This window comes from Schistocerca gregaria, chromosome 4, assembly GCF_023897955.1.
Source record: "Schistocerca gregaria isolate iqSchGreg1 chromosome 4, iqSchGreg1.2, whole genome shotgun sequence".
NCBI classification, from domain to species: domain Eukaryota; kingdom Metazoa; phylum Arthropoda; class Insecta; order Orthoptera; family Acrididae; genus Schistocerca; species Schistocerca gregaria.
The window spans coordinates 92,347,734-92,375,482 of NC_064923.1; the positions used below are offsets into that span (position 1 = coordinate 92,347,734).

The 27,749-nt window shown below is 45.6% G+C and overlaps 1 protein-coding gene across 1 annotated transcript in view; it reads left to right on the forward strand.

The window, feature by feature from the left end:
• The window catches only part of LOC126365746 (peptidyl-prolyl cis-trans isomerase FKBP8-like), a 76,526-nt gene extending 49,511 nt beyond the window's left edge, over window positions 1-27,015 (forward strand). The window contains exon 8 of the mRNA XM_050008207.1: window positions 26,458-27,015. Within this exon, the coding sequence (XP_049864164.1) occupies window positions 26,458-26,544 (87 nt within the window). The 3' untranslated portion in view covers window positions 26,545-27,015. The remainder of the gene's footprint in view (window positions 1-26,457) is intronic.
• Window positions 27,016-27,749: the final 734 nt, after the last annotated feature.

Consider the following 27,749-nt stretch of genomic DNA (forward strand, 5'->3'; position numbering starts at 1 on the left):
TGAATATCTGCTGTGATTTCTTAGTGAGATAATGTGATGTGAGCTGTGATTGGCTGATATAAAGGCATCATAATCTCGATTTCAGTGCTTCAGAAATTAACATGCTGTGTTTGATGCAGTTTGTATTTATACTTTGACTAAAATATGCAGCATACACGTTGCTGCACATCAAAGATCTTTCTGAAACACATTATTTATTTGCCTGTATTTCATTTCCTGAAGCGCCGGGATGTTTCTGCGCCAGTGAATAAAACCTCTACCATTCAAAGGATCTTTAACTTTTACAGTTCAGAGGGAAAGTATGCGGTCACTTAACATGAAGGTGTGTTTTCACCTGGGAAAATGTGTGTTTTCACCCAGGAAGAAGTGTTTTTAAGTGGGAAATCTGGGAAAAGTCAAAGAATTACTTTTCCTTCCAGGCATATAACCCTGTGATTAAATATTTTTTCTCTTCCTATCAAGTAATTTGTGTTGAATTACTGTCCTCCAAACTGTATCTGCACTTAGGTAAATGAATCTTTTTTCTACCTGGACTATTCTTTTATTTTGGAACACATTTTATTTCATTATTTAGCAGTAAGCTAATTTAGTCTTTTGGATTTATCAGGCTACATAACATTAAAAGTTATTCATAGTGTAGCGGCACCCCCGTTTATGATAGGGAAAGTTAGCTTTGTGCAATATTCTGAGCACAAGTTACAGCCAGGTGCAGGCTAGATTGCAGCGAGCTACGCATACCAACAGTTGCGAAGTAGAATAGAGGCCATAGGGCCGTCAAATTGCTGAAAGAGTATACATAGCGGTTTGGCACATGTCAAATCACAGGCAGAAGGGGCCTACTGGCCAACATAGCATGTTAAGAGTACATGATACGAAGCAGCGTGTATGGCAAAACAGAGGTACACAGCCGCATCTAAACAGGTGTGGGTTTCTAACAAGATTCTTTCAAGTGTGGCAGCTCTCCTGGACGGCAGGGTGTGTCACCACCAGCTACATGCAGCAGCAGATGGGGCGCCAGCGTTACAGTCTACGACGGGTCGCTGGTTCGACCTTCTGAGGCCGACGCAGGGTCTGTAGCCAGCCAGCGGCAGGCCACTCCACGGCTCTCTACAGCGGGCAGTCGTCCTGGCTTCCAACACATGCCGGAGGCATCCCGAGGCTAGGGCCGCAGATTCAGACTCCGGAATCGCGGGCGCTTGCTGTTGTCGCTGCGATCTTAGCCACACTGGCGGGAAGCACACAGCTGGCTCAAACCAAGTGACACTGAGTCGGCAGGGTCACAGACTGCTGAGTCAACTGCTGGCATCCTGATGACTCTGCAACTCCGCTACAGCAAAAGGCCGACACACAGCAGTGCATGCATGGTTCGCTGAGGCAGCCATTCCACGCCAAGCCGTTTCGCAGACAGCGAAGTGTTGTCCTCAGCATTGCGAGAGCTAGTGACGCAGATCGAGAGGAACGGGGCCACTGTAGTTGGAAACAATAAAACACTTGGAAAGTTCGGACGAGTCTTAATACGGTGCCTTTTACCTCTTCCTGTTACATTTGATGTTGCTGTTACGTTCGGTGGCAGAAGTCGCCACTATAATGATGGTTGTTATATATTCCAGGCAACATGTCGCAAAAATAATACAGTGGAACTTCAATTTTATGTTCTCAGATTTTACATTTTTCACAATTCTACACAATAAATTTTTGGCATCTGTGAAAAAACCATAAGATAAATCCGAAAAATTTCGGATTTTTGCCTTTCTTCCTAGTAAGGTTTCCTTCGATTCAAAGTTCTTACTCTTTTCGCTTCACTTCATTACGTATTCTTCCTATTGACATTTGATGTGACTGAACGAGCCGCAAGTTGCACAAAAGACAGATCGTTTGCAACACAGGTGATGTCAAAGTTGAGGAAATATTTTAGGCCATTGAGCAAAGGGGAGATGTGAGGGAAGATTTTAGCATCACCACACAATTATGATAAAACTACTGCTAGGTAGCAGCAGTAATGGGAAAACAAGACAGTTGACGTGAAGTGTTCCAAGCGGATCCAGTACATGATATAGGGGTGCACCCACCACCTTTTCTTCCACTTCTAAGTCATTGTCATATTTTTACATGTATTTCCAATGTACTGTATTCAGCAACTATATCAATCGTCAACCTTTTAAATTCAGTCTGTCAGTCTTGAAGAATATGCTTGATCATAATTGAGCAAACGTCTCATGTTTCCGATTAGTGAACTTTGACTGCAATATGTTAAGTCACCCAGTAGCCAGCACAGCCACTGCAACACTGACACATGTAAAATGAGTTCATCTACTGGATGTGTGGAGAGGGAGCAAGACCCTTCAATGACAGGAGTGCATGTTGGGGTTAAAGTGTGTTTTGAAGTGCTGAGGATATGCTTTTCGTGCAGATGATGTGCTGTGAAAGAGGTGTCACGGGGGAATAGAACAAGGGTTTTGCAAGAGCATATTTTAAAGACTTGATTGTTTAAATCTGACACATTAAAGTTGCAACTACTACATACACCACTCACATATATACTTTGCACCACACACTGTAAGCAGTAAAGATGGGCAGCAGTGTAGAGGGCATGAAGTGAAACTGTAGCACCTGAGCTTTCTTTCAAACTTTACTCAGTGTACAGAAGTACACTGAGCTTGACTTCTAATAAGCTTGTAACGTCAATGGGGGAAGTAAACTGTTTTTCTCTCATCAAGCCTAAAGTAATACTTTAATGGTGGTGAACTTGCGGAGTGCAGCTTGTAAGAATAGCATTAAACAGTAACAGCAATAGTGACAAAGTTTGTCGTTAATCATTTGCTTTTGTTTTACCCACTTAGCTGCTATGATGTTCTTGCTTTAATTCAACATGTTAATTAGTTTTTGCTTTTTGAGTGAGGTAAATAGCTAGATTACCATGTAGGCAGATACGGATTTCAATTTTTTAGTGAGTTTTTACTTGTTATATCACATCTCAGTCTTTAATAACTTATGAAATTCATTACAACAAATTATTGTAAAAACATTGTTGTGTATTTAATTTCCTTCACTTAGATTCCATGCAAGGTATTGGAGGAGATTGTGATTTCAAATCATATGCCAATTACATGTTTTTCCTTGTATTTTGAAGGTTTAACATTTTCTTCAACTCTGCATTTTCCTAAATTTTGCGTTTTTTGATGTCTGGACCGCACGGAAACGAAAAATATGGTAGCATGCCTAATTGGTTGGTCGATGTGCATCATATTTAGATTGTAAGATGCTGATGACACTGTGTGAGCTTTCAGTTCAATAGCTTTGCTAACATATTCAACATATTATGTATGATTATATTATATATACCTTGGGAAAAATACATGAAGGAAGATATGAATTGTTGCCATATGTGTTGTATTCACCTCATTTGGCTCCTTAAGACTTCAGTCTTTTTCCCCAACAAGCTCAAAATTTTCTTTGCTGGATAGAGATTCTTTTAAAATGAAATAACTGACAGCCAGAATTGACAGGTACTTTGAAGGCCTGTGGGAATCTAATTTCTGTGATGGCCTCTAGGCAGTGGAACATTGCTGGACCAAGTATGTTAATATACAGGGTGACTACATTGAAATGTAAAAAAGTTTCTCTGATGTAAGTCATTTCTTTATATTCTGTCCTGAGACCTTCTCAAACTACCATAAAAATGTAAAGGGTAACAATTATTGAACTGTATGAATAAAAACTTAAATTTCTTAGTATGGCCTGCCTTCATTTTATTCAACATCTAAATGTCGCTGACATGTTTGATGGGCCTGCCATCATTGATGATAATGTGGTGAAAACAAATCGCGAAATTCTGCATGATCTGTTGAAGTGTCGGAACATCATTGCTGTCGATGACATGAATGACTCAGTTCAGCAATGGTTTTGGGGTTATTTGTGTACACCTTTTCTTTAATGTAGACCCACAAAAAGAAGTTGCATGTGTTCAGGTCCGGAGAAAATGGTGGCCATTTGAGGCGCATGCCAATGGCCTCTGGGTACCCCAGAGCCAGAATGTGTCCCCAAAGTGCTCCTCCAGAATACCGAACATTCTCCTGCTTTGATGGAGCCGAGCTCCATCTTGCGTGAAGCACATGTTGTTGAAATCAAGCTCAGGTGGGATAATGGGAATGAAATTGTCTTCAAAAAGCTTCACATACCATTCGATAGCCACTGTGCCATCAAGGGAGATCGCACTGATTATTCTGTGATTAAACATCGCACAGTCACCAGGCAAGGATGAGCAGACTTCTTGATTGCGAAATACAGAATCTGTGTCTCCCAAATGTGCCAATTTTGCTTATTGACAAGCCTATTCAAATGAAAGTGGACTTCGTATGTAAACCAAACCATACGGTGCATACTAATTCCCATCATGCCCCCATGGCCAATCTTGCAGTTTGAACATCCTAACGAAAACCGTTAATAAGTTAAGAATTTTATTTCACACAGTTCAATAATTATCACCCTGTAGCTTGATTGTAACATTCTAGGTGAAAGGAATTAGTTGTTGAATATTGAAATAGACTTCATTTCAAAATCAAAGAAACAGCCTATGCAGGAGAAGACAGACTTTAAAAAAAAATACACCAGCTGTGGACACACAAATAAGAATTATTTCTGCACTTTCTATCCTTTTGATGTATCATTTAGTACACCATTTCCACACAGCAGTGTTAGTACTGCCATTACTTTGTATGGTTTAAACAATATATCTTCTGTTATTTTTAAAATAACTGATTATGCCAGATAAGTAGTAGATTTTATGTAGCTCTCTACTCACATTTTTGGTTGAAATATGCTGAAGTTAAGGCTTTGTGTGAGAAAGGAGATAAAGAAATTTATTGTATTGTTCTGGCTTGAGGTCTTGTGTAAAGATACTCACTTCACTGTCACACTAATTTTGCCCAGAAAAAAGAGGATGAATCATTTCAGACTCTGCCCACCTGAATTGATGTTCAATCAGTTAGCAAAACATGGAGATTATCTGAAGTTCCTGCACGAGTATATCCATGTTTAAACCTCTTTTCTTGTGATGATTTATTTTCTTCAATTTCTTCTTTGCTAATAAAAGCCAGTTTAATAAAATTAATGCCCCCCCCCCCCATTTGGGCCCAAGGATTAGAATAGGCCTGTAGTAAGGAGTCGCACACGTTTCGGTCTTTATGTGATGGCATTCTCGAAGAGCGAGTTAATTGGGGAAGGGCGCCTTACATGGTGCATTGTCTCCATCCTGCATTGAGACCTTTCACATCCTTTATTATCGTGGCTTTGCAGTTCTGCTCATTCTCCATCTCTTGGATGAAGACACCTTCCTGGGTGTGTTTTTTCCATCTACTGTGCAGTATCTTTTTCTGTGCCGACGATGACCATGGACTTCTTTTGCACCTCATATCCAGCTGTGTTGATTGTAGCTCCCTGACTCTGCTGAAGCCTGCACTGTTAACTCCCCACATATGCCAAGGAGTAGATGCCACTCACTCTGGGGCATCGGGACTCCCGGCAATGACCATCCTGCCAGGTGGTCTTCGCTGTGGCTGGGTGGTGCCTGTGGGAGGGGCCCCTGGTCAGAGTGACTGGCATCAGGGAGGATGACACGCCATGAAGTGTAGTACATCATCTCAACCACCAGCAGTCAAAGCATTCAAGGGCTCAATTTAATGCACGGAAGTAATATCCCCAAATCATTTCCCTCCCTGGCCACACCATGGGGGGAACTTCAGATTAACAATGGTAGCGAATCTTATTTGCCCTGGTACTTAGTTTGTACGAGAGCTGATGTGGAATCCTTTGTGTCAATTAAGCCTCAGTTTTTTGTAGAGCATATACGGGACAAGTTTGTGGGGCTGGAGGGATTGTCCAAAATGTGGTCAGGGTCAGTCATGATAAAAACAGCATCCTCTGCCCAGTCACGGAAATTACTTGCTTGTGACAAGTTGGGGATGTTTCTGTTACTATCACGCCCCCATAAGGACTTAAATATGGTCCAGGATATTATATTCCACAGGGACCTTCTTTTGCAGTCTGACGATGAGCTGAGCACCAATTTAGAGCGGCGAGGTGTTCATTTCGTCCGGCACGTACATAGGGGTTCAAAGGATAATCAGGTAGTCACTGGTGCCTTCATCCTGGCCTTTGAGGGTGACACATTACCTGAGAAGGTCAAGGTGATGGTATACCAATGTGATGTCATGCCATATATCCCTCCCATGATTTGGTGCTTTAAGTGCTGGAAGTCCTTCCCGCTGTACTTCCAGTGTCACCTGTTGAAATTGTGGATGTCCTTGGCATCCCAATACTCCATGTGCCCTGCCTCCAATCTGTCAGCTGCGTAGAGCATCATTCAACTTGCTCACCAGAATGCAGGATTTTACAGAAAGAGAGGAAAATCATGGAATAAAAGACCCTGGACCAATTGACCTACTCTGAGTTTAAAAGGAAATTTGTAAGGCTCCATTCCGTATGCATGACATCTTACGCCACTTCTACTATTGTTTCCAGCCCCATCCGTTGCACCAATTCCAGTTAGCTCTGAGCCATAAGATTACACTGACCCCCTTGATGGTTGGGGGCACTTCCCTCCCTGTTGCTCCGGCACCACCTATTTCAGGAGAAGCACACCTCCCCACCCCCCGCCCCCAGGGGCTCTGCATTCATTTGCTGAGTACGGGCTTGGCGACCCCGGAGTCCTGAGCTGGGGACTGGTCAGCGCCGCCAGTCTCCTGTCACCGTAACCCCCGGACATGCTTCAGCGACCACCATATGGTGTGGCGGTGGAATGTTGTGTGCTGCGGGGAATGGTAATCTTGGCTTGACCGCCTGGATTTCGAGGAAGGTAAACCTCTATAAAAAACCCTCAATCTTACAGTGTGCTGCGTGCCTATAAGATGCATGGCTGTTGGGGTGGAACAGTCGCAAGCGGGCAACCTCTGAGGCACTTGCCGCACCCCAGTTGTATAAGGCTTACCTAGGCACGCGGGACTCTGTCTGGGTGGACTTCTAGTTCCCTAGCTGCTTGTGGGACCGAGATGGATCCTTCAAAATCCTCTTTTCCTCCTCCCAGCGGAAAGGGTGGGCCACTGGAGGGTTCTAACACCCAGTCTCTGAAGAGGGCTCGTGCAGTCAGTTCCCCTGACTGCAGCACATCTTTGACAAGTGAAGTCTTTAGTAACAGAATGCATTCTGGTAATCAGAATGTGTTTTTCATTGTAAAACGGAAGGAGAGTAATCTTGAGAAGGTTTCGCCCTTCTATATACAAAAGGGTCTGGAGGGCATCTGTGACTCCTTAAAATCAGTGAAGCGTTTGCGTAATGGGACCTTGCTCGTGGAAACTTCCATCTCCCAGCAAGCCACTAACCTGCAAGCTGCTAAATGCCTTGGGGAGTATGCCATAGACACTGAACTGCACAGCACCTTGAATTATAGCAAAGGTGTTGTGACATGCCGGGATCTAGTCGACATTCCCAAAGACGAACTGCAACGTGAGGTGGGCCCCGGAAGGTATCGTTGATGTTCAACATATTAAAGCTGTCTTCCTTCGCCTTGGTGTGCGCCCTTATTTCCCGTCACCAATGCGCTGTTTTAAATGCCAGCATTTTGGGCATACCACCTTGGATGTAAAGGTGAAGCGACTTGCGGCAACTGTGGTAAGGCTGCTCACGAAGGAGTTGGTTGCTCGTCTCCAGCCATATGTATTAATTGCTCTGGGAACCACCCTGTTTGGAGTAGGGACTGCCGAATATTTTTAGAGGAATGATAGTCCAGGAAATCAAAATAACCAAGCGTATCCCCTATGGTGAGGCCAAGAAGATCTAAAAGTCTATGCAACCTCTCACATTTGCTACATCTTTTGCATCCCTGGTTCAGAAGCCTACTCCAAAAGTCGATGCCTCAATGCAGACTGAGGTGGTGAGTGTTGGCACTAATAGCTGCAGCTGTCAGTGCACTTGCAACACAGCCAGTGTTTCAGAGCCAGTAGCCCCTACTTGAACGGCAGACAAAGATACAGTGGCAAACTTGGGTCAGCCCCTGGCACCTCAAACAGCTGAGGCTGTACCAAAGACCAGTGCACCCATTACCACTCCATCAGCTCCCCCAAAGCCCACCAAACTGCAGAAAGCTCCTGTACAGCAGCAACACTGGGTCAAGTCCCATGGTGAACCATCTGACCATGCGGATGTTGTTTTACTTGAGGCTTCATCTGACTCTATCCCAGGGTTGATGGAATACGACGTATGTGTGGGGCAATCAGCTCGCCCCACACTTGCCCCTCCACCTGCTGCGGTCTCCCCGCCCCATCGGAGAGACAGGATAAAGGTGCTACCCCCAACATAGATGGCTCCCATACTTCAGTGGAACTGGCAAGGGTTCAGGACACATGTGGAGGAACTTCGTCTACTCTCTCAGGGTAGACCACTGTGTCTCTTGTCTCCAGGAGACGTATTTCCATCCCTCATACTCCCCTGAGCTGCGAGGCTATACACTCCACAAAAAGGACGACCTGCGTGGAGATAGAGCTAGAGGAGGTGTAGGTATTTTCGTCTGGACAGACTACCACTCCTCGCCTCTCGCTTATGACGACTTTACAGGCTGTCGCTGTGTCCGTGCACGTGCGTCATCCATTGACTGTCTGTTCACTTTACTTGCCCCACATGACGCACTTGATGAAGTGGCCCTGACCGACTTTCTTACACAGCTCCCCCAACCATTCATTATTTGTGGTGATTTTAATGCCCACAATGTGCTTTGGGGCTCTGCAATTACGTGCCCCAGGGGTAGAGCAATTGAGAGGCTTCTCCTGTCATCCTGTGCCTACTTGCTCAATGGAGGACAAAGTACTCATTTCTGCACAGCGACTGGGTCGTTCTCTGCCATTGATCTCTCGCTTTGCTCTCCAGCTCTTGCCGCCAGTGCTCACTGGGAAGTGGTCGCTGACTTGCATGGCAGTGATCGTTTCCCAATCTGGATTCACCTGCCAGATGGCATGGGCCTCGAAAAGAAACCACCACAATGGGTGCACAGTGGAGCTGACTGGACACTTTATAGCCAGTTGGCCCAATTCGAACACTGTGCGACTGTTGGTGTGGGTGGATCATATTACTGATATGGTCCACCATGCCGCTGCAGCATCGCCCCCAGGGGCTCAGCATTCACTTGCTGAGTACGGGCTTGGCGACCCTGGGGTCCTGAGCTGGGGACTGGTCTGCGCCGCCAATGTCCTGTCACCGTAACCCCCGAACATGCTTCAGCGACCACCGTACGGCACGGCGGTGAAATGTTGTGTGCTGCGGTGAATGGTAATCTTGGCTTGACCGCCTGGATTGCGAGGAAGGCCAACCTCTATAAAAACCCCTCAATCTTTCGGTGTGCTCCGCGCCTAGAAGATGCATGGCTGTTGGGGTGGAACAGTCGCAAGCGGGCAACCTCTGGGGCACCTGCTGCACCCCAGTTGTATAAGGCTTACTCAGGCACGCGGGGCTCTGTCTGAGCGGACTTTTAGTTCCCTAGCTGCTCGTGGGACCGCAATGGACCCTTCGACCTCAACATATCCCCCTACCAGTGGCTTGGGTGGGCCGCTGGTAGGAAACCACACCCCATCGAAAAAGCAGCTACGCGCTGCGAGTCCTCCAGCGCCTGGTGTTGCTAGAGATTTAACAGAATGTAGTAACGGAGCACATGCTGATAATCAGAATGTGTTTTTGATTATTAAAAGGAAGGAGGGTAGCTTTGAGAGGGTTTCTCCCTTTTACATCCACAAGGGTCTTGAGGGAATTGCAGGAATACTGAAATCTGTAAAGCGACTGCGCAATGGGACTCTGTTAGTTGAAACTTCTAGTTCCCGTCAAGTCGCTGCCCTTCGGAAAGCAAATTGTCTAGGAGAGTAGGCTGTCGAGACCGAGCTCCACTCCACTTTGAATTATAGTAAGGGTGTTGTGACGTGTAGGGACTTGGTGGATATCCCCATAGCCGTGCTAAAATCTGAGTGGGCTGACGAAGGAATTGTTGACGTGCAGCACATTATGAAACGAGTCAATGGGGACCTCGTCAAATCTGACTCGTTTATTCTCACATTCAGTTGCCCGAGACTCCCGGAGCATGTTAAAGCGGGGTTCTTACGTTTGCCCGTACGGCCATATTTCCCCAACCCAATGCGCTGTTTTAAATGTCAGCGCTTTGGGCATACTACGTTGGGGTGCAATGGGATAGCCACGTGTGGTAAATGTGGTCAGCCTGCCCATGACGGAGCCGATTGTTCATCGCCTGTGAAGTGCGTGAATTGCTCTGGGAGTCACCCTGTCTGGAGCCGGATCTGCCCCATCTATCTCGAAGAGCGGAAGGTACAGGAGATTAAAACATCTAAGCGCATCCCCTATGGTGAGGCCAAGAAGCTCTTTAAGGCCATGCAACCTCCTGTGTTTTCAACATCTTTCGCTTCCGCTCTCAAAAAACCGGTACAACTGGCCACTGTTGCTACACAAACGTAGGTTGCTAGTGTTAGCACTAAAACCTGCGCTTGCCAGTGCACTTGTACTGCTGCGGTTGTTTTGCAATCTGTGGCTCTCCCCGCTACATCGGACAAGGCCGTGGTTGCTGACATTGAGGTACTTCCAGCCTCCCCCCATATGGCGCCTTCTGCCCAGGCGAGTCAACCTCCAACTGTTGACAAGGCTCTGCATTCCAAGCCCCCCAAGACAAAGCCTCAGAAGATGAAGGTTCTGCCACCTGAGGAGACTAGTCAGCGTCGGTCCGATGATGATGCCATCGTACTGTCTGACATCTCCCGTGGGTCGTCATCGGATCTTATGGACATTGATGTCGACCGGGGGCGATCTTCTCGCCCCAGGAATAAATCTCCGGCCAGTACGGTCTCTCCTCCAAAGCACAGAGGCAGGGTGAAAGTTCAGCCACCCTGATCACTGGCTCCCATATTACAGTGGAACCTGAATGGTTTCAGGACGCATGTGGCCGAATTACAACTCCTTATACGAGAGTGCCCCTTGTGCTTATGTCTCCAAGAGACACATTTTCGGGCCACTGATTCTCCTTCTTTACGCGGCTATACCGTATATCGAAAAGATGATCTGACGGGGCAAAGGGTGGTGTTGCGGTTTTTGTCCGTGACGTGCACCCCTCATCTGAGCTCCCTCTCGTCATTGACTTGCAAGCAGTTGCAGTTGACATTCTTGTGGGTCGGAGGCTCACAGTCTGTTCTGTTTATTTACCACCTCCGGATGCGATAGACTCTGAGGCTCTCACGGACCTTATTAGCCAACTCCCTCGCCCATTTCTTCTTCTGGGGGACTTCAACGCTCATAATGTCTTATGGGGCTCTCAGACTACTTGCCCCAGGGGTCGCATTCTGGAAAGCGTCATGATGTCTGAAGAACTGTGCCTCCTCAACTCTGGTGCTCCCACTCATTTCTGTACTGCTTCCGGATCGTCATCGGCTATTGACCTTTCCTTTTGCTCTCCAGCACTCGCGGATTCTGCTCTGTGGGAGGCTGCAGCTGACCTCCATTCTAGTGACCACTTCCCCCTCTGGATTCGCCTCCTGGATGAGGCTGTGGCATTACCAGTGCCACCCCGGTAGCACCTTTGCAGAGCTGACTGGACACTTTTCAGCCAACTGGCTGTTTTGGAACACCGTGCCAGCGTCCACGAATGGGTAGACCATGTTGCAGCCGTGATCTCACATGCTGCTGAATTGTCAATCCCACGGTCATTTGGTCATCCCAAGAGGCGTCCTGTCCCTTGGTGGACCACTGAGTGCCACTCAGCCATTCGCGCCCGCCGTGCAGCACTGCGCCGCTTCAAGTGCCGTCCCTCAGCTGACAATCTTGCGGCCTTTCGGGTGGCAAGGGCCAGAGCGCGGCGAGTGATTAAAGAGAGCAAACGACGGTCATGGCAATCGTTCTTGAATTCCATCTCTCGCTCCACTAGTTCTACGAAAGTATGGGAAGCCATCAGGAGGATTTCCGGGAAACTCAGCCAGCTACCTGTCACGGCATTGCTGCATCAGGGATGTCTCCTCACGGCGCCGAGAGACATTGCCCAGACACTGGCCATGCATTTTGCGGAATCTACCGCCACTATTAACTGTGATCCAGATTTCTGCCGCTACCGCACTGCCGTCGAAAGGGGTCACTTGGACTTCCGGTCTCTAAATTCTGAACCCTATAACTGCCCCTTCACAATGTGGGAACTGGATTCTGCGCTGTCTGTGGCTCATGATACTGCGCCTGGTCATGATCAAATCCGGTACAGCATGCTGCGGCACCTGTTGCTGCCATCCAAGGAAGTTCTCCTGAACTGTTTCAATATGATATGGTTATCTGGCACGTACCCTGACTCGTGGAGGGAGGCAATTTTGATTCCCCTCCTCAAACCAGGGAAGGACCGAATGCATCCCAGTAGTTATCGGAGTATTGCCTTGACGAGCTGTGTTGGGAAGACGTTGGAACGCATGGTCAACCGCCGCCTGGTTTGGCTGCTAGAGACCAGGCAGCTCCTTAGCCCCTCTCAGTGTGGCTTTCGGAGATGTCGTTCCACTATAGACAACTTGACCCTGCTTGAGGCCGCCATCCAGCAGGCCTTTATACATAACCAGCATTGTCTAGGGGTCTTCTTTGACATTAATAAGGCGTATGACACTACTTGGCGCCGCGTTATCCTCAATCAACTCCATGAGTGGGGCTTTCGTGGCCGTCTCCCCATCTTCATTCGGTCCTTTCTTTCTCACCGCCTCTTTCGGTATCGGGTTGGTAATGTGCTATCGGATTTGTACGTGCAGGAGAATGGTGTTCCTCAGGGCAGCGTTTTAAGTGTCACCCTCTTTGCCGTTGCTATTAACAGTATCACGTCCACTATCCGGAGTCCTGCCCAATGCTCCTTGTTTGTGGACGATTTTGCTGTTTTCTGTTCTTCCTCCAGTCTTGTCAGTGCTAGTCGGCAGTTACAGCTTACGATAAAGCGCTTAGAGGCATGGACTGCAAAGACGGGTTTTACCTTTTCTGCAGACAAATCTGTGTGTGTTCATTTTAATCGTTCTCGGCTTCTTTTTACCTCCCCTGAATTGCGTCTGAGGGACACCGTTCTTCCTTTTAGAGACACTGTGAGGTTCCTGGGCCTCACTTTTGATTCCAAGTTGTCGTGGTTGCCTCACCTTAAAGACCTCAAGGTGCGGGCCCTGAAGGCACTGAATATTTTGAAGTGTCTGAGCCATCGGTCCTGGGGAGCAGATCGGGCGCGTCTGCTGCAGTTTTATAGGGCTTTCGTCCGATCGCGTCTTGACTATGCTTGCACCGTGTATGGGTCAGCAAGGCCTTCGTATCTGAAGATCCTTGACGCAGTACGCCATGAGGGTATCAGGCTGGCCACTGGTGCCTTCCGTACCAGTCCCATCCCCAGCCTGTGTGCTGAGGCAGGGGAACCGCCGCTCGCCATCCGGCGGAAACTCCTCATGGTGCGACGGGTGTGTCATTTCCTTGCCTGTCCTACCTCCCCTGCGTACCCTACCGTTGCCCGACCGCCTATGGAACGTCTCTTTTCCAGTCGTCCCAGGGCAACAAAACCATTTGGGATTCGTGCCAAGCATTTGCTTGAGTCCCTTGGTGTGGAGCATCTGGCCCCCCAACGACAAGGTTTTACTCGCCTGCCTCCCTGGTTGCTCCAGAGGCCCAGCATCCTTTTAGACTTGTCGGAGAACCGGAGGAACTGCACTCCGGCTTTTGTTTTTACCTCCTTATTTTACGATATTTTAAACCAGCATCCGGACCATGTACCTGTATTCACAGATGGCACTAAACAGGGGGACACTGTTGGTTGTGCTGTTGTTTTCCCTGATCGAGTCGTCAAGTTACGGCTTCCTGTGGCGTTTACCATCCTCGATGCCGAATTGTTTGCAATCTTGCGGGCATTGGAGCAGCTGAGATGTGTTACCAGTCTTAAGTTCCTCATCTTTTCTGACTCCCTGAGTGCCCTTCAGACCATGCAACACTTGTACCCAGCGGATACGGTCGTCCTGAACATCCATGATGCTCTACTCCACCTGCAACGGCAGGGGAAGGAGGTTTCTTTCTGCTGGGTGCCGGGGCACGTGGGTATTGGGGGAAACGAACTGGCGGATGTGGCTGCCAAAGATGCATGTTCCCTCCCTCACGTTGTTGAATGTGCTGTCCCCCTCCATGCTGTAACCTCCCTTTTGCGTTTTCGTGTTATGCATCAATGGGAAGAGGAGTGGTTGGCAGTTTCTGACAATAAGCTGCGTCTGGTAAAGGCCACTACGCGACCATGGCGTACGTCCTACCAGTCATACAGGCGGGATGAGGTTCTCCTCACTCGCCTCCGCATTGGACACAGTCCCTTCACGCATGGTTTTTTACTCCGGCGGGAGGACCCCCCAATCTGCAGTGCTTGTGGCGTCCAGATTACTGTCCGCCACATTTTACTTGACTGTCTTTTATTCTCTGACCAGAGGGCGGTGGTTTCCTTGCCACCGGATTTGCCCTCTATTTTGCAAGACGACGCAGCGACTGTGGTTAAGGTCTTACGGTTTTGTGTCCTGTCCAATCTGTTGCCTCGGATTTTAGGGAGAAGGTTTTAATGTGCTGCTGGGTGACTGGCTCACCCAGGTTTTAGGTAAGAGGTCCGCCAGTCACGATTACCTCCTTGTTTCCCTTCGGTATCTGTTCTCTTTTCCTTGTGTTTCCTTTCCTTTTTTAGTGTGTTTCTTCTCCTCTTGTTTTGCCTCTGTATGTGCGCATTTGGAACTGCGTCAGGCCTGTGTCTTTTAGCCGTTCTCCTTGTTCGGCGTCCGTCTTCGTCCCTTCGCCGCTTGTGTTCCTGTTTCTATGCGTTTGGGCGCTGATGACCACGCTGTTTAGCGCCCGTAAACCTCAAAACACACACACACACACACACACACACACACACACACACACACACACACACACACACACACGCCGCTGCAGCATCCATTCCATAGTCCACGGGCCCCCGAAAGAGGCCATCTGTGCCTTGGTGGAGTGCCGAATGTCGCTCTGCAATCAGGACCAGGCGTGCGGCTCTGCGTCGGTTAGTCTCGGCCAACTGCTGAGAATCTTGCAGTATTTCAGGTGGCAAGGACAAGCTGTCGCCGCATTATTCGTGAGAGCAAGAAGAGGTCATGGCAACAGTTCCTGAACACCATTAATCGTTCCACCAAAAGTTCCGTTGTGTGGGAGACCATCAGGAGAATTACCGGCAGAGGAGGGAGGTGCCCCATAGCTGCTGTAATGCATAACGGCACTCTCCACACGATTCGCGAGACATTGCCCAGACTATGGCAGGGTATTTTGCCACAGTTACTGCAACAACCAGTCAGGATCCAGGTTTCCAGCGCCATAGGGCCGTTGCTGAGAGATGTAGTCTGGACTTCCAGTCCATCTCTCGTGAAGTTTACAACTGCCAATTTTCTATGTGGGAGCTGGATTCTGCATTGTCTGGAGCTCGTGACACATCCCCTGGTCACGACAGGATCCATTACAGTATGCTATGGCACCTCACATTGCGCAACAAAGAAATCCTTCTCGCACTTTTTAATGCTATTTGGGCATCGGGTCACTTTCCTGACGCGTGGTGTGAGGCAGTTTTAATCCCTTTTTTAAAACCTGGGAAAGACCGCACGAGTCCGTGTAGCTACCGTAGTGTTGCCCTCACTAGTTGCATGGGGAAGACCTTGGAGCAGATGGTCAACTGCAGCCTTGTCTGGATGTTGGAATCCCGGCAACTCCTTAGTCGCTTTCAGTGTGGGTTCAGGTTGTTTCGTTCCACCTTCGATAACCTTGCCCTCCTGGAGGTGGCTATACAGCAAGCTTTCCTACGCAGTCGTCACCTTCTAGGTGTATTTTTCGACATTGAGAAGGCCTATGATACCACTTGGAGGCGTCTCATCCTGGAGCAACTTCACGAATGGAGTTTTCGTGGTTGTCTTCCTCTTTTTATTCAGTCTTTCCTCTCGCCACGATGTTTTAGGTACCGAATTGGTAACGTCCTGTCTGATCGCTTTGAGCAGGAGAACGGTGTCCCTCAGGGTAGCGTTTTAAGTGTGACTCTCTTTACCATCGCTATTAATAGCATTACGTCCATAGTAAAAAATTCCTGTCCAGTGTTTTTTGTTTGTGGATGATTTCTCTTTGTTTTGCTCTTCTTCAAGCCTTGCAACGACAACTCGTCAGTTGCAACTTACAATTAGGCGTTTGGATGACTGGGCGCGGAAGAGTGGTTTTAAGTTTTCCACTGAGAAGTCTGTATGTGTTCTTTTTAACCGTTCTCTTTCGATTTTAACCTTTCCTGAGTTGCGGATGAGGGACACTATTCTTACTTTTAAAGACACAGTGAGGTTTCTGGGGCTCATTTTTGACTCGAACCTCATGTGGTTACCTCATGTTAGATGTGAAGCGGCGGTCACTTAAGGCTTTAAGTATTTTAAAATGTCTCAGCCATAGTACATGTGGAGCTGACAGAACTTGTCTGCTCCAGTTTTACAGGGCGTTTGTGTGATCTCGGCTCGATTATGGGTGCACGGTGTATGGGTCTGCGAGGCCTTCTTACTTAAAGATGCTGGATGTTGTGCACCATGAAGGGCTTCGGTTGGCCACTGGGGCATTCCGAACTAGCCCCATACCAAGCCTCTGTGCAGAGGCTGGTGAACCGCCACTTCATATGCGGCGATGGCTACTTACAGTGCGCCAGGCGTATAAAACTTTCTCCACACCATACACCCCTGCATACCATACCGTTGCTCAGCCTCCTCTGGCACAGTTATTTCATAACCGGCAACGTGTGACGCAGCCCTATGGGATGCACGGACAGGATTGCCTCCCTGCGATGTCTATGGCTGGTCTTCGTGTTTTGCGTCGCGGTTGGAGCAGATCTCCACCTTGGCTCCTCCGGAGACCCAAACTTATTTTAGATTTGACTAATTTTAAGAAAGATTGCACACTAGATTTTACATTCCAATCTCTGTTTTTTAACATTTTAGATGTGCATCATGGTTTCACTGTCGTGTACACTGATGGCTCCAAACAGGAGAATTTCCTTGGCTGTTCTGTAGTGTTCCCTGATAAAGTTACCTGGATTCGCCTCCCTGCTGAATATACCGTTTTCGCAGCGGAGCTCCACGCGATCCTGAAGGCACTGGAGCAGATGAATTGTGTTCGGGGCGATCAATTTCTTCTCTGCTCCGATTCTCTCAGTGCCTTACAATCACTGCAGAACCTGTACCCGACTGAGGAGATGGTCCAGCTGATACATGAGCAACTGTACTTGCTCCAACGGCGGAGTACAGAATTATCCTTCTGCTGGGTGCCTGGTCATGTCTGCATATGGGGCAATGAACAGGCCAATCGGGCTGCCAAGGAGGCCTGCAGAGAGCAGCGTGTCGTCCAGTGTCCTATTCCCTTGCAGTCTGTCATCGCTGCACTCCACAGGAAGTGCGTGGAGTTGTGGGAGGATGAATGGCTGGCGGTGACGGCCAATAAACTGCGGTTGATAAAGTCAACCACTCGGCCATGGCATTCCTCCTGCCGGTTGCTCAGGTGGGAGGAGATGGCCCTTACACGTCTTTGGATCGGGCACTGTCCTCTCGCACATCGTGTGGTCTCACCGCCAGACACCACACTTGCTAGGTGGTAGCCTTTAAATCGGCCGCGGTCTGTTAGTATACGTCGGACCTGCGTGTCACCACTATCAGTTGTACAGCCGACTTTGCTAACGATGGTTCACGGACAAAACACTCTCATTTGCTGAGACGATAGTTAGCACAGTCTTCAGCTACGTTATTTGCTACGACATAGCAAGGCGCCACATTCAGTTACCATTGATATTGTGAATCATGTACTGTCACGAGCGACATTCTTCATTAATGGATTAAACTTAAGTATTCCACCAGCTACGTCCGTTTTTCTCAATTCTAATTCCCTTGTCATGTTCCAGACCTCTCGCCAGCCTGCGTGAGCTGAGACGCGTGCATTTCGGCCTCGTTTAGTAATACGGTGTTGGCTCTCCAGCCAACCACAACACACAGCTTTTTATTACGGCGGGAGGATCCTCCGTTTTGTGATGCTTGTGGTGTGCACATCTCTGTCTGGCACATTTTAACAGACTCCATTTTATACCGTGATGCGCTGGCAGAAGCACAAGTTGATGGGGATCTGCCTTCTGTTTTAGCTAATGATGAGACGTGTGTGTCTAGGGTTTTTAAGTTTTGTGATGTTTCTGGACTCTGGCCTAAACTTTTAGGCTGGAGGTTTTAGTGTATTGCAGAGTGGCTGACTCCTCCCCTGTTTTTCCTTGCGGTCAGTCAGCCACTTCCATCTGCTACATTGTTTTAGCTTCCTTTATCATTTTCTTCATGTGTTGTCCATGTTTTACTGCTGACGCTCTGCTTCATCCCACGCTTTGGTGTGGGTGAGCACATGTTTTTCAACGATTGTTACCCATGTTTTCTGTTCCGTTTTATATTCCTGTTCTGGTATTTTTCTTGACACCTGTCTCACTATGTTACTAAACGGGTGCTGAAGACCTTGCTGTTGTGTGCCCAAAACCCCTCTGCTACTACTACTACTACTACTACTACTACTACTACTACTACTCTCACCCCTCCACCCCCACCTCACACCAACCGTCAGGGACATCAGTCCCCACTTCTCAGTCTGAGAAGAGTAAATTTTCTACAGCTCTTCTCACTAGAAAGGGGTCCGTTGGGTCACTCCCTTCCCAGGTTCCTACCAGTGACAAAGTGGACTCCCGCCAGTGGCTGAAGCAGCCACAGGGAGGTGGTCGTAGGGCTTCATGATCCTCCTCAGTCCCTGAGACGGACTCAGTGAAGCCCTCCCAGCTGGAAAATAACCAAAGGAGCCGCGAGAGAAACCCTAAAAGAAGAAGATTTCTGACGAACCCAGACATAATGGTGGCACCAATACCACTGCTACCTACAAGCTCTGCGTCCGAGGATTAGGTGGAGATTCTAGTGTTCCATGAGGACCTAGATCTCGCTGGACCCTCAGACACAAAGGATGTTGATAGAATGGTACTCAGTTGGTGGCAGCAGGTGACCCTGCAATGTAATCTACCTCCTTGAGTGCTTAATGCCTTCCCAGCCTCACGATGTCATCCTCGAGTGGAATTGCTGCGGTTTTTTCACAACCTGACTGAGCTACATCAAATGTTAAGCTTCACACCTGCTTAATGCATTGCCCTCCAGGAAACCAGGTTCCCAGCAATGCAGACCCCTGCTCTCTGCGGCTGTAGAGGATATTACAAGAACTCTAGCGAATATAATAGTGTGTCAGGTGGAGTTTGTGTATGTCCTGAACTCGGTATCTAGTGAACCTGTGCCCCTTCAAACTCCTCTTGAAGCTGTGGCTATCAGGATAAGGACGACACGGGAAAAAACTGTCTGCAATGTATATCGTCCTCCAGATGGTGCACTACCTCTGAACTTATTGGCTACACTGACTCAACTCCCTAAACCTTTCCTACTTCTGGTAGATTTTAAGGCCCATAACCCCTTGTGGGGTGGTACCAAGCTTACTGGCCGAGTTAGAGGTGTCAAAAATGTACTGTCTCAGCTTGACCTCTGCCTCTTAAATACTGGGGCCCCCACACGTTTCAGTGTGACTCAGGTACTTACTTGGCAATTGATTTATCACTTTGCAGCCCAGGACTTCTCTCATCTGTCCACTAGAGTGCCCATGACAACTTGTGTGGTAGTGACCACTTCCTCATCTTCTTGTCACTCCCCTGGCATCATGCTCATGGTTGCCTACCCAGATGGGCTATAAACAAGGCAGACTGGGAAGCTTTCACCTCTGCTGTCATCATCAAATCTCCCCCACAAGATACCATTGATGTAGTGGTTGAGAGGGTCACTAGAACGATCACGTCTGCGGCAAAAATTCCAATCCCTTGTTCCTCAGGGTGCACCTAGTGAAAGACAGTGCTTTGGTGGTCTCCGAAAATTCCTGAGGCCATTAAAGAACGTAGACGGGCTCTACAGTGACAAAAGCGGCACCCTTCTCTGGAGCACCTAAAAGCTTTTAAACGGCTCCATGCATGCATTCGCCAGCTTATGAAAAAAACAGAAATAGGAGCATTGGGAGATGTATGTCTCAACCATTGGGTGTCATACATCACCTTCGCAAGTCTGGACATAGATCAGATGTGTTTTTGGTTACCAGACCCCTACAGGTGCCCATGTTGTTAACATACATGGCGTGTTATCCGCCAATACAATAGCAGAGCACTTTGCTTGACCCTCTGTGTCGGAGAACTACCGCCCAGCCTTTCGCACCCTCAAACGGCAGATGGAAGGGAAAGTCCTCTCATTCACTGCTTGCCACAGTGAACCCTACAATGCCCCATTTACGGAGTAGGAGTTCCTCAGTGCCCTCAGCATTGCCCTGACACAGCTCCTGGGCGAGATCAGGTCCACATGGATTAAACATCTCTCGTCTGACTACAAGCGACATCTCCTTATCTTCAACTGGATCTGTGTGATGGCATCTTTCCATCGCAATGGGGAGAGAGCACCATCATTCCAGTGTTCAAACCCAGTAAAACCCGCTTGATGTGAGTAGCTATTGGTCCATCAGCCTCACCAACATTCTTTGTAAGCTGCTGGAATGTATGGTGTGTTGGTGGCTGGTTTGGGTCCTGGAGGTACATGGCCTATTGTCTCCATGCCAGGGTGGTTTTGGCCAAGGTCGCTCTACCACTGATAATCTTTTGTCCCTCTAGTCTGCCATTCGAATTGCCTTTCCCAGGCACCAACACTTGGTTGCCGTCTTTTTTGATTTACGGAAAGCGTAACACACAACCTGGTGACATATCCTTGCCACTTTATATGAGTGGGGTCTCACAGGCCCACTCCTGATTTTTATCCAAAACTTCCTGTCACTTCGTATTTTCCATGTCAAAGTTGGTGCCTCCCATAGCTGCCCTCCATATCCAGGAGACTGGAGTGTCGCAGGGCTCTGTATTGAGTCTCTATTTTTAATGGCCATAAACGGTCTAGCAGTCTCACCTTCTCTGTATGCAGACGACTTCTGCATTTCGTATTGCTCCTCCAATACTGGTGTTGCTGAGTGCGCCTACAGGGAGCCATTCACAATGTGCACTCATGGGCTCTAGCCCATGGCTTCTAGTTTTCAGCCATAAAGTCGTGGTTCATGCACCTCTGTTGGTGTCGTACCTCCCATCCAGAACCAGAAATTTACCTTAATTACAATCCACTCATGGTAGTGGAGACATATAGATTCTTAGGACTTGTTTTCGACGGTCAATTGACTTGGCTTCCTCATCTTAATGAGCTTAAGTCGAAGTGCTGGTAGCACCTCAATGCCCTTTGCTGCCTGAGCAACACCAGCTGGGGTACAGATTGCTCTAAGCTACTGCTGCTGTACAGAGACCTTGTTCAATCCCGCCTTGACTATGGGAGTGTGGTTTATGGTTTGGCAGCACCCTCTGCTTTGCATTTACTTGACCCAGTGCACCACTGCGGCAATCGACTAACGACAGGAGCTTCTAGGACAAGTCCGGTGACCAGTGTGCTGGTGGATGCTGGAGTTCTTCCATTACAGATTAGACATGTATAACTGCTCACCAGTTACGTTGCACACATTCTTAGGTATATACAAATTACAATCTCCTTTTCCCAAACATCGATTAAACTCTCGCCTCGGCAGCCCAGGTCAGGGCTTCAGATTGCGGTTCACATCCGGTCCCGTCTGTCTGGACTGGAGTCCTCCCCTTTACCACCTCTACTCGAGGTCCATTAACGTACTCCTCCATGGGGTAAACCTAGGCCGAAGCTTTGTCTTGACCTTTCCATTGGCCCTAAGGGCTCAGTTAACCCTGTGGCTCTTTGCTGTCACTTCCTCTCGATTCTTGACATGTACCAGGGCAATGACGTGGTTTGCACCAATGGCTCACTGGCTGACGATCACGTTGGCTTCGTGTATGTTCATGGAGGACAACGTGAATAGGACTTCTTGCCAGATGGCTGCAGTGTTATCACTACAGAGCTGGCGGCCATTCTCGTGCTCTCGAGTACATCTGCTGATGCCCTGCCGAGTCATTTCTTCTCTGAATTGACTGCTTGAGCAGCCTCCAAGCTATAGACCAATGCTACCCTCACCATTCCTCGGTAGCGACCATCCAGGAGTCCATCTATGCTCTGGAATGATCCAGTCATTCAGTGGTGTTTGTGTGGACCCCAGATCACGTCGGATTTACAGGAAATGAACTTGCTGAGAGGCTGACCAAACAGGCTACATGGAAACAGCTTATGGAGATCGACATCCCCATAACCAATCTGCGTTCATTATCACACTGCAAGCTTATTCAGCTTTGGGAGATGGCATGGCATAATCATTACTCGCAACAAACTGCATGCCATTAAGGAAACTACGAATGTGTGGAAGTGCTCAATGAGGGCCTCTCACAGAGGCCCTGTGGTTCTCTGCCGGCTCAGCACTGGCCATGCTTGGACTACCCACGGCTATCTCCTGCGCCATGGAGATCCACCTCAGAGCTGGTGCGGCATGCAGTTGACAGTGGCCCATATACTTTCAAGCTGTCCTTCTTTGGCTGCCCTGCATCATAAACTTTATTTACCAGACTTGTTACAGCTACTTTAGCAGGCAACACCTTAACAGTTGATCTTGTTTAACGTTTTATGCATGAGGGATGTGTTTACCCTTCTATATAGGTTTTAGTGCTTGTTGTTTGTTCCTCTGTTTTCTCTCCCCTGCTGCTGTTAGGTCGGAGGTTTTAATGTGTTGCAGAGTGGCTGGCTTCTCCTTTATATTCACGTGGTCAGCCAGCCATGGTAATCTGCTTTCTTGTTTTAATCTCTTCTTTTCGCCTCTGTTTTCGTGTCCTCTTTTGTTCCTTTTAGTGTTTGTTGACTTTCCTTCATTCTTGTGGTTTTTCCTTCCTTTCAGTATTGTGTTGTATGTGTCTTTTGTTTTATTCTTTCCCTCGTGGAATTGTTTATCAGAACAAGGGACCGATGACCAAGTAGTTTGGTCCCTTTCCCTCCCCTTTTAAACCAACCAACTAATTAATGCTTTCAGTGCAGAAGAGAAACAGATCTATAGTCATAAGAATCTGCCTGTTAACTGGCTGTTGAAAACTTGATCTTGGTGCTTATAACTTTGTTGTATCTCCAGTCCCCATAGCAAGGTGACTTTCCATAGGTAGAGCAAAAAAGAAAGTACATTCTTTTATCTTTGTAGTCTCTCTTGTGGTAGTACAAATAGAGAAACTTACTGAAAGTTTTGTGTTGGACACTGAAGCCACCACTGAAGTAATTGATGTGGGAAATCTGAATAAACTGTTTTTACGTATTCGATCAGCTCCTTGATAAAACATGAGCAATATTTATGCCATGCCAGTCACTGACATAGCAAAAATCTGTAGATTCCATCTTCTGATTTTGGGTGAAATAGACAAATGGTGGTGTTGATATTTGTCTACTTTCCCCTGAATAATTTTCAGCTAAATCTATAATGACAATCAACTCATCTTACTTTAGATAAAATTTAAGGGCTTTAAGATACAAACTTTGATGTCTGGCATTGTAATGACATCACTTTGTAAAGACTATATAGCTCCACTGTCCCATGTTGCTTATACACAATTATTTCCTGTGAATCATACAGTATCAGCTAGCAACTGCAGATTCTATAGCTTCTGGTCCAGGACACACATTCTTTAAATAGCTGGCTGCAAACTGCCATGCTTGTGAAGCTACAGTAATTCGATCATCTTAGTATACATATTATACAAAACTATCCTTATTTGATTTTTTATGCCCTTTCCTTCTTAAATAGAAAAATCTTTTACAATTCAGAGATGTTTAAAAAAACTTTTTTGCATTTTTTGGAGTTTTCTGATTCAATCTCACTTCCATTTCATTAGGACTTCTGATTTTGCTTTCACCAGGCACTACTAATCAATTGAAAAACACCATAAAAAGTCAGATTGGAGTACCAACATAGTACAGGCATGGTTTCACTATATTGTTGACTTCTCGTTAGTTTATAGGTGGTTTAGAAAATTATACGAAACATTTTGCAGAGTACTTTTTTGTACAAATGGCCTGAAAGTGCCCATTTTTTGTGTTTTTACAAAAATCTTCACCTTTGCTCTCAATTTGTAAAGTACTGGGAAGCAGTAGAGGAATAAAATTTCATATTCAAATGCCTTGTGTTGGTAAGTTATCACATGCAGAGTTTCATGTTTATTATAGACACACTTACCGAGTTACTAAAAGGTAAACTTCATTTTTAAAACTGGCTGTTTTTTTTTTTTTTTTTTTTTTTTTTTTTTTTTTTTTTTTTTTTTTTTTTTTTAGTGGCATTGCTTCAAATTATCTATGAGGAATTTTCTCATGAAATGATTTTTTACTATTCAATGTAAGAGTGTGCAAAAAAATAATACGGCATACTGTAGTTTCCGCCAAGAAAATTTTTTATCTCTAACAATCAGTGGTACACTGTCTAAAGCTGCACTATGGCGTCAAACAAATGATTATATTACTGCAATTACTGAATCAGTGAAAGTAAAACTTCCATCAGTGTTCATAGGGAACATTGTGAATGTTCATAAAAAAATTCATCAAAGTCCATGATGGTCCTGTGGAGCTTTATCCAAAATTAGACCACTTGAGCCTTTTCATGCCGTTTTCGTTAGTTGCTTGTGCAAATCAATGGCATTTCATCATTAACATGAGCAGATGCCAAGTTTGTTTTATTCATAGTTGATACAAACATTGCTATAAATAGCAAATCATGTATAGCCTTAGAGAGATCAGTTAATGTAATTTTTATTGACATTAATGACAAGAAGTGGCTAGGAACTAAACATCGAAAAACATCCTATATGCAGATTAGAACTGGTAAGAAATTTCCCCCCAGTATATGCCTAAAATGTGACAAGCAGATAGTTTGATAGTGTCAGATAAATGAAATTACAGCTTTTATTATAAGTTCAGCTGGGAGGAGGATACCACAGAACTGCTGAAGCACCTAAATAAAGCTTTATTTGCACTAAAGTTGTCAGATATAGGTGACGCAAAAATAAAAAAGTTGGCATACTTCGCTTTTGTATCATAATGTTGTACAGAATAATTTTTTGTGGGAACTCAAGCCAAAGTAGTTCTCAGTCAAAAAATGTGTAATATGAATTATTGGTGGTGTAAACTCTAGATGTCCTGCTCAGACCTGTTTAAGGAACTAGGAATATTAACTATTGCTTTACAATAAATGTATTTATTTCTCAGTGAAATTTGCTGTTAAAAATCTCGTTCAAAGTAATGGTTCACTTCATGAAATCAGTACAAGAATTAAGTGTAATACTCACAAATATTTAAAACCACTTACTTTGTTATGGAAATGCGTCCATTATTAAAGAGCATACATTTTCAATAGCTTACCAGGAGCTATAAAATTTAACTATTAATAAAGTTCAATTTAAGAGGAGCAAATAGGATTTATTAGTGACCAACTCCTACTACTCAACTGACGAGTTTCCTAGCAGAACTAACGTGTGTATGTAATTTAACATCAGTGTAAAATCTGACTTCCGTAAAACTTTAATGTAGTAATGTTATCAGTACAAATATTTTAGAAAGTGATTTTTCTAATTGATGGTGCCTAAGAATTGTCAGTGTATTGAATATTTACATGTTTTGTGACAAGTTTCTTAACTTTCAAATGACAGTATGTTCACAATTTGACATTTCACATCAAGGAGAACCATTTGACTTGGGATCTTGCAAAGCACATTACCATTTTGTATTTTTTGTAAATATTTATTTTGCGTTCTTGTTTTGTCTTCTTGTAGAGATATTTAAATTATATTAATGTGCCATTTTCAAAAGCAAGTACAGCCTTGTTGCAGATAATCTTCTGTTTGAGCTAAAATCATTATCCTCTTCAAAGAGCACTGTATCTGGTATTGTTTATAATAGTGTTTTGGAAATAGTTTTTTGAGATTTGCTTGTAACATTGTCAACATATAAAGATAGGTGAAAAGAGAACACCTGGATACAAATATTCAGGTTATTTCAGCTTGTCACTTCATTCAAAACTTTAATACTGTCCTGTGTTATTTATTATGTGTTTAATATCCACCATATAACCTTCAGCTTTCGTTGGTAAAACTAAATTTCAAAAGCTTCTGTTCTTTATCTAAACTACTTTTTATTACTTCCTTACAAGGCTGCCCTCCAGACAAATAATTTCAGTAAATACTTAAAAGTACTAAAACCCTGTGCACACATGCATTTTTCTTTTTAACAACTAATGTAGCAATAATAATAGCTGGGTAAAAGAAATACACACATTATGAATTTTCATACCTGTGCTGATTTTTATTTTACTTTGTTGCAGATTTCTTATCGAACTTGGGGCATAGCGTGCAGCAGCATTGCAGTTGTTCTACTAGGAGCAATAGCATACCGTTACAGGTTCTTGTAACCTTATTCCAGAGTGATTATGCCTAAATTTCAGGTTCATGATCATGGTTTTTGGGTATTTTGTGGTTGCAGAGAAATGACTAGTTCTTGTTTGTAGATCCCACACAATAGTGTGTTTACTTTAAGTGTAAATTTTTGTTAAGAGTTTTGCAAAGACATATAGTTTTATATGAGTAACATTTAAAATTGTTTGAATGTAAAAGTTATGCTGCCTTATCGTAACTGTGTAATTGCTACTGTATAAATGCTGTTTCCTAACTTGGACAGTTAAATTTACCTAATTTGGTAGTGGTGATTTGCAGCTGTTCCATTCATATCTTAAATCATATGCAGATATTTTGTATTGAATAATTCCAAGTTTCATATGGACTAAATAGTATGCATGAAGCAAATCTCTCTATTGTACTGCAGGATTTTTCATATACCTGAAGATTATTGGTTTATAAAGAATAAATATTTTCTATTGTTTTCATTTTACTGTCCTTATTTTACTGTACAGAAAAGTCTTTTTGTGACAATATTATACTAGAGAGATGAGTGAATAGTGTAGTGTGTTACTAAGTTGTTACTGATACAGTAAACCACCTTGAAAAATACAGGAGGAGAGAAACGTAATCATTCACTGTAGAGTTAAGGTGTTAGATGGTTGACAGGCTCATACACAAAGTAGAAAATGTTGCCGAGCTGTTGAACAGGTCATTCTTCAAACTTATGTAATAATAAGTGCTATCACAGATATGAAATTCAAGGAAGCTTCGTAAAAACAATTCCCATCCAAGTAATTCAGAGAATGTGGTAATGGGGGTATCCAGATACCAAAGTAGAATGGTTTGTAGAATAGCCATTGAAGTAGTATGTGTTGTGCTCAACAGTGTGTTCTGCCAACTGACTGGTGTTCTCTGCTTTTCGCCACCATTTGGTAGTGGCCATGCCCACTTGGAAAAGGCTCTGTGGAAACTATACAGAATTGGTATACATGACTGATTTCACAGGTGGCTTCTGCCATGGTAGAATATGCTGGACTTTCTAACACTGCAAGTGTTAGACCTGTCTTCCCCAAGGATATGGACAATTACTAAGGACTTGAGAGTGTTTACAGTACAGTGGTGGGCCAGGCAGTTCCATATATTGAGACCACTTGAGGAGGGTGGGACAGATTTTGGGTAGGATGGTTGTCATTTCTGGGCTTTCGGACGACAGCTAGTC